Here is a 7,571-nt window from a genome sequence, read left to right as displayed (position 1 = left end):
TCCCTCTGCCTTGAGCAAATGGCCTACACAGACTGCCCCATGTGTATAGAGATCCTGGATGCCCCTCAAAGGTCTGGTGATGGTACTGTTTCTCAGGAGACAGGCTTTAAAGCATCATCATCCATGCTCACTTATATGTTTTTAGGGAGCATGGGCTTCCTTGGTGGCTCAGTGGTAAAGAATACACCTGTCATGCAAGAGAGGTGAGATCGATTCCTGGGTCAGAAAGATCCCCTGCAGAGGAAATGGCACCCTACTCCAGTATTATTGCCTGGAAAATCCTGTGGATAGAGGAACCTGGTGAGCTACAGTCCATGGGTCCCAAAAGAGTCAGACATGACTTAGTGATTAAACAACGGAACATGGCAACATTGATTTTATTGTTAAAGTAGTTATTTTTGTTAATTTTGGAAATATCATATCTCTATAGCCCTTTTATACTTTCCAAAGGCAAGCTTCAGTTTTCAGTCTTCTTAACATTCTAGCAACAAGGTATATGTGCTGTGCTGTGCTAAGTTGCTTCAGTCGTGTCCGACTCTTTGTAACCCTATGGACAATAACCTGCCAGGCTCCTCTGTCTGTATGATCCTCCAGCCCATGATACTGGAGTGGGTTGCCATGCCCTCCTCCAGGGGATCTTCCCAACCCAGGACCTTCCCAACCCACATATCTTATGTTCTCCTGCTTTGGCTAGCGGAACTAGTACCACGTGGGAAGCCCTCAAAAAGGTATATAGGATGGTCTAAATCTTCACATGGGAAAGGCAAGGGCCATAAATGAATGAATCACTCAACATTCCACAGTAAAGACAATCAGAAAGAGGACTAGGGCTCAGGTGTCCTGGGTCACAGTTCCAAACTTCTGTGCTGTTTAAATTTCTCTTTGGCAGTGGTGGCACCAGGGGTGGGGTGGTGGTGGAAGTGGGCCACATCAGCAAGGAATAGTCATTTTATTATTGTCATTGTTTGCAACCGCCACTATATAGCAACAGTAAAACACAGATCAACTGTTTCTAAATTATCTCAACTCTGTTTCTAAATTATCTGTAGGTAATGCATCCCTTTATTGTCTGCACTGGAGGCAGATAACTCCAACTACTCACCTTGGGTAATCACTGTTCTTTGGTAAAGCATGCGCGTGCTCAGTTGTTAAGTCGTGTCTCTGCAACCCCATGGACTGTAGCCCGCTAGGCTCCTCTGTTCATGGGATTCTCCCAGCAGGAGTACTGGAGCGGTTTGCTATTTCCTCCTCCAGGTGATCTTCCCAACCCAGGGGTGGGACCCGTGTCTCCTGTGTTGCAGGAGGATTCTTTACCCACTGAGCCACCCTGGGAAGCCCTCTTTGATAAAGAACTCTGTTTAAACTGGTTTCACTGAAAATATCTATCTGGTTGCGTTGGAAAGGAGGGAATTTTGATTTCTAAGCAGAGGTGACTTGATGTCAAAGAAAACGGAAGAGATGCATTTGGGACTACGTGTATTGTGGCTCTAACTTCTTTTGACTCAGGGAATCAAGAAGTGATTGAGCACAGTTTGTCAGTAAACTTACACCATGCCATGTGTAGACCTGATGAAAAAGTAGACCTCCCTCTATGAGGTCAGCATTTGTATTTCAATTGTACAGACAAAAGCTGAGGCTAAGACAGATGCATTTACATGTCCAAGGTCATAATGACTCAGGAACCAGTGTAAGATTTGTCCAATCCTAAATGGCTGCATTATTACACTACTACACGTTCCATCTGTCCACCAATGTCTGAACAGCAAACAATAATTTAGTACTAAAAAGGCTAATATAGCAAAAGGGACACATCACAAGAACCACCATTTGCAGGGGCTATACAGAGGTGACTGGAAGAGGTCAGGAGTGCAGCTGACATAGGTCCAAGCTCGGCAATTTTCTAACTTGCATAGAGGTGCATTATGGGCTAGCAGTGACTTGGGACCACTGGTGGATTCAGACTCAAGCATTGAAGCAGCCTATTTCCTCTTGTTCCCAGTGGATTCTCTGAGCACTGTTTGTCAATTTCCTGGAAGTGGCTCTACCTGGCCCTTAGATGCAGAGTTTATAATCACTTCTGGCTAGCGTGAAATGCCCAGCTGTTCAGGCGTCTGTCCTGACTGTTATTGGGGTCATGACTGTCATTCCCTCAACTGTTTGTCTTTCTGAAAACTGGACACCAGACCACTCATTAATCTGTGTAACAAAATCCTGGATTCTTTTCTACAGTGAAAGGTTATTGTAATGACCTGGGACTTGAAAGCTGAGACAATCTGTATCCTTATGCTTTTCTTTGGAAAATAGGACCAGGAAATTTTACAAGTCATCTTAGTAGTATGCCTTGGAGTTGCAGACTTTTAAAAAAATATATCAGAGTATATTTGATTTACAATGTTGTGTTTGTTTCTGCTGTACAGCAAAGTGAATCAGCCGTACATATACATATATCCCCTCTTTGTTTGAATTTCCTTCCCATCTAGGTCACCACAGAGCACTGAGTAGATTTCTTTGTGCCATACAGTCAGTTCTCATTAGTTATTTATTTAATATATAGTATATCAGTAACCTCAGATATGCAGATGATACCACCCTTATGGCAGAAAGTGAAGAGGAACTAAAAAGCCTCTTGGTGAAAGTGAAAGAGGAGAGTGAAACAGTTGGCTTAAAGCTCAACATTCAGAAAACTAAGATCATGGCATCCGGTCCCATCACTTCATGGGAAATAGACGGGGAAACAGTGGAAAAGTGTCAGACTTTATTTTTAGGGGGTTCCAAATCACTGCAGATGGTGATTGCAGCCATGAAATTAAAAGACGCTTACTCCTTGGAAGAAAAGTTATGACCAATTAGACAGCATATTAAAAAGCAGAGATATTACTTTGCCAACAAAGGTCCGTCTAGTCAAGGCTATGGTTTTTCCAGTGGTCATGTATGGATGTGAGAGTTGGACGGTGAAGAAGGCTGAGTGCTGAAGAATTGATGCTTTTGAACTGTGGTGTTGGAGAAGACTCTTGAGAGTCCCTTGGACTGCAAGGAGATCCAACCAGTCCATCCTAAAGGAGACCAGTACTGGGTGTTCATTGGAAGGACTGATGCTGAAGCTGAAACTCCAATATTTCGGCCACCTCATGCAAAGAGTTGACTCATTTGAAAAGACCCTGATGCTGGGAGGGATTGGGGGCAGGAGGAGAAGGGGATGACAGAGGATGAGATGGCTGGATGGCATCACCGACTCGATGCACATGAGTTTGGGTGAACTCCAGGTGTTGGTGATGGACAGGGAGGCCTGGTGTGCTGCGATTCATGGGGTCACAAAGAGTCAGACATGACTGAGTGACTAGGCTGAACTGAACTGAACTGAACATATCTATGCCAATCTCAATCTCCCAATCCATACACCCCTCGCCCCTTGGTATCCATATATTTGTTCTCTACTTCTGTGTGGAGACTTTTTAATTTGTTACAATCATAATCACAATATCTTATAAATATTTTGAGTGAATGACATTTCAATTCATATTAAAATGTTTATCCCAATAACAGTATTGTGGGAACTATGTATCTTGACTAATATGAAAGCTTACTTATCACTTAATCTATGTTAATTTCAAGGGACCAAAAATGACAGATCTGGGAGTTAGGCAACTTCAGCTTTTCAGTTCCCATCTCTGCCACAGCCTTTTAGTGTGATACTGAGCAAGTCATTGTCATCTCCAGAATGCAGATAAAAGGGTGGGCTCAATAGTCTCTAAGTCTCTTCATGGGTCTGGTCTTTTGATCAAGTGGCATGTTCACACAGTAACGTGTTTCATTGCATTTTAGAGCTGGAAGGAGGTTTAATGATCTGATCTACACACTTCATTTTACAGATGCTCTTCACAAAGAAGGCAGAACAGATATTATTATCCCTCTTTTACAAATTAAAATACTAAGGTCCTGAGGGGATGAGTCATTTGCTCTAAAGGAGGTGAACTCTGGCTCTTCTTGCTATTTCACGCTGTCAACCAGGCTTTATTGGGTCCTGTTTAGTCCTGTCCAGTTTCTGTGGTCTGGTCTTCAGGGCAGGTTAAAAAAAAAAACAAAACATCAGCTAGTATGGACCAACCCCAGGCCTTCAAATGCTGAGGATGTTAGGCTGTCCTGCGTCTCCAGTTTCCTCCGACTGAGCACAGAATGCTTCATGGAGACCAGAAGCGTAGGCACAAGTCTAGTTCTGGTTTGTTTCTCACAAGAGTGAGAGTCTACAACAACAAATATGGAAACCAGGCAATTTTCTTTGTTCTAAGAGAAAGTTTTCCAGGACCAGCAATACTGGCTGACCAGGGTCAGGGGAGAGGAGTCAGAATCCAGTAGGATGTTCTGATACTGATGAGTTTGACCGTGAATAGACAGTAACAACAAGAACAAATCTTACACTTATCAAGGGTTTTACAGGACACCAAGGATTTGACAGGTATTGTCTCACTTAGGAAATGAAATTTCTGAAAATAGAAGTTTAAGAAATCAGCAGTTTTAGAAAGAAGCTTTGTGTGTTAGTCACTCAGTCGTGTCTGACTTTTTGTGATCCCATGGACTATATAGCTCACCAGGCTCTTCTGGCCATGGAATTCTCCATGCAAGAATACTGGAATGGGTTGCCATGTCCTTCTGCAGGGGATCTTTCCAACTCAGGGATCAAACCTGGATTGCCCACATTGCAGGCAGATTCTTTACCATCTGAGCCACAAGGGAAACCCTTGTGGACAGAAGCTTTAGAGAGGGAAAGATATTTATGGAGTCTGGAAGCAGAAATAGTTTTACATGGAAAATGGTAGAGTCCAAAACATGAGGCCCGAAAGCCAACTGTGGCAGAGGCCAGCACAGCCACCTCAGGTCTATGGAGAATCCCCTTCTCTCTGAATGGCATTCAGGTCACTTCCCTATACCCAAATCAAATGAAATTGTGGACAGAAGAGCCTAGCAGTTTTTAGGACTAACACTTTCACTTTTGGGACTTTTCTGGTGGCTCCAGTGGTAAAGAATCTGGATGCAATGTGGGAGACCCAGGTCTGATCCCTGAACCAGGAAGATTCCCCTGGAGAAGGGAAAGGCTATCTATTCCAGTATTCTTGCCTAGAGAATTCCATGGACAGAGGAGCCTGGCAGGCTACAGTCCATGGGTTCACAAAGAGTCTGACAGAAGTGAGTGATGAACACTTTTACTTGTTTCTTTCATACCAATAGGTAAAGCTTTGGGGGTAGAATCAACAGATTCTAGACTTTCCAATAACAGTTGAGGGAAGAGAAAAAGGAGAAGGAAAAAAGAGCCATTTATTGCACTTATTAGTTTCATTAATATTATTCTTCTTCAAAATATGGCTTAGGGTGCTTTAGCAAATGGCATAATTAAGAGCATTCTTCCACAGATGACCTGCTAGAGCTTTTATTTTCCCCCTGAGCCAAGCTAATTAAAAAATACCATAAATGTTCTAATTATACCATTGACATTTCTTTTCAATAATTGCAAAGGGGCTTAAATAACCATATTAAAGGACACATTAATATGAAATGTAACTCACTGTGATGCTGACGTTCATACTAACTTGTAGAATTAGTTGCATGGAGAATAAATTTCGTTCCTGGGACAAATGGGGAATCTGAGACTCCTTTTCCAAAACACCAGGTCTATCTCTCAGAGCATTAGGAAGTGAAGCAACCTAGCAGGACCATCCAACTTAACACATTTGGCGGCATTTGGAGCTGTGGTGGGGAAAACGGGCTCCCTAGTTAATTTCACACTTCCTCTATACATTTCAAAAAACAAGGTGTGACTCTGCAGCTGGATTTTAAAAAGTCTCAGAAGGCTACATGCCAGGTATTCTGCAGACGTCCTGTCTTAAAGAAGTATTCTACTTCCTGGTATCTGTTTGCTGTGAGGAATCCCAAACTGCTCAGTTACAGCAAGGGCTTTAAGCTTCTTGGAGGATATTTCCTGCTCACTGAGGCTCTGGATTTACTGGAGCTGCTGGCTTCGGTCATCCTGAGTGTAAGCATTCTGGGGGCTTGTCTGCACTCTGCAAAACCCAAGGAAACATGTGAAAGGATGGAGAGAAGAAAACTGGCATTCACTGTGTGCCTTCCCCCCAACAGCCACCAAAGTAAGAACTACTATCTGCATTTGACAAACAATAGGGTCCAAGCTCAGAGGGGTTACCTTGTCCCCAGACCACCTTGATTCTCCCACAGAGCACCCTGTCTGCTCTGAAATAGCTAGGTGGTCGTGGCCCCTCTGGGGGGTGGGGCTCTGTTCCTCTCCAGCAGTCCCCTCACTACCACCTCCTTGCTGCAGATTGCCCCAGGTTTGTTTTTCTTGGCTCCCTCATTAATGAGTTCCACAGGACAATGCTAAGTCTAGTTATGCAGTCTTAATTGGTTTAGTTACAACTAGATAATTCCTTTTTTCTTCTCTCAGAGGCCTTTCTGTTTAAAGACATTTTAGCTGGAAGATGCTAATTATCAATGAGGAGAAAGTGACACCTGAAGAGTTCATTCTCCATCTTGGTCCTTGGTTTCTCCTTTGAACTCCCTCTCCCGACCCTCTTTCCCACTTCATCACTTCTCCCCGGCCATCATAAAAGAGAGCCCTGCCCTGGCCAGGCGGCACAACTTGCCTTCTCACTTGCCAGGGCCTCATCCTCTCTGCAGCTGTGTTGCAGGCATGGACAACCTGCGAGAGACCTTCCTCAGCCTGGAAGATGGCTTGGGTTCCTCCGACAGCCCTGGCCTGCTGTCCTCCTGGGACTGGAAAGACAGGGCGGGGTCCTTTGAGCTGACCCAGGCCTCTCCCTCCCAGAGCCTCTCCCCAGCTCCATCCCTGGAGTCCTATTCTTCCTCTCCCTGTCAGGCTGTGGCCGGGCTCGCCTGTGGGCATGGAGGTGCCAATGGCCGGGGTGGTGATGACTGCAGCGGCCTTGGGACCAGCGGCCTGGCGGAGGTGGACTACGACATGTTGGCTTTCCCGCCTGCCTACCTGCAGAGTGGCACCAAGGCCCAGAAGGGCACCAAGGTCAGGATGTCTGTCCAGCGGAGACGGAAGGCCAGCGAGAGGGAGAAGCTTCGGATGAGGACCTTGGCTGATGCCCTGCATACCCTCCGGAATTATCTGCCCCCTGTCTACAGTCAGAGGGGCCAGCCACTCACCAAGATCCAGACGCTGAAGTACACCATCAAGTATATCGGAGAGCTCACAGACCTTCTCAACAATGGCCGAGAGCCCCGGCCCCAAAGCGCTTGAGCTCAGCCTGGGGACTCGGGGGACTCACCACCCAGCCCCCCGGGTGGGGTCAGAGGAGCTTTAAATACCTGGACCAGCTCTTGGAACAGCAGCACCTGATTATTTTCATAGAGTGAGCATGACCTTGTTGTCTGGAAAAGTCTAAGGGAATTCCCATTGGACTATTCAGAAACATCCAGAACACTTAACTGCCAGACAAGCAGGTACTTTTGGCTTCCGGTTTTGCCACCATTTCTGAAGAGACTTGCCCTTTGCAAAGACACAGAAGGCTTTGCCTTTTTCTGTCTGTTCCAGGTAT

The 7,571-nt window shown here is 45.2% G+C and overlaps 1 protein-coding gene across 1 annotated transcript; it reads left to right on the top strand.

The window, feature by feature from the left end:
* Positions 6,698 to 7,273, top strand: MSGN1 (mesogenin 1). Its single transcript, XM_005686983.1, has one exon. It carries the CDS (start codon positions 6,698 to 6,700, stop codon positions 7,271 to 7,273), a length of 576 nt encoding a protein of 191 aa, XP_005687040.1.

The sequence above is a fragment of the Capra hircus genome, chromosome 11, assembly GCF_001704415.2.
Source record: "Capra hircus breed San Clemente chromosome 11, ASM170441v1, whole genome shotgun sequence".
In the NCBI taxonomy this organism is placed as follows: Eukaryota; Metazoa; Chordata; class Mammalia; order Artiodactyla; family Bovidae; genus Capra; species Capra hircus.
Note: the sequence above shows the minus strand (reverse complement) of the source record. Positions and strands in the feature narration are given on the sequence as shown.

Bases quoted from the DNA above. Each gene is read 5' to 3' on its own strand.
- MSGN1 (XM_005686983.1), top strand. From the start codon at position 6,698: ATGGACAACCTGCGAGAGACCTTCCTCAGCCTGGAAGATGGCTTGGGT.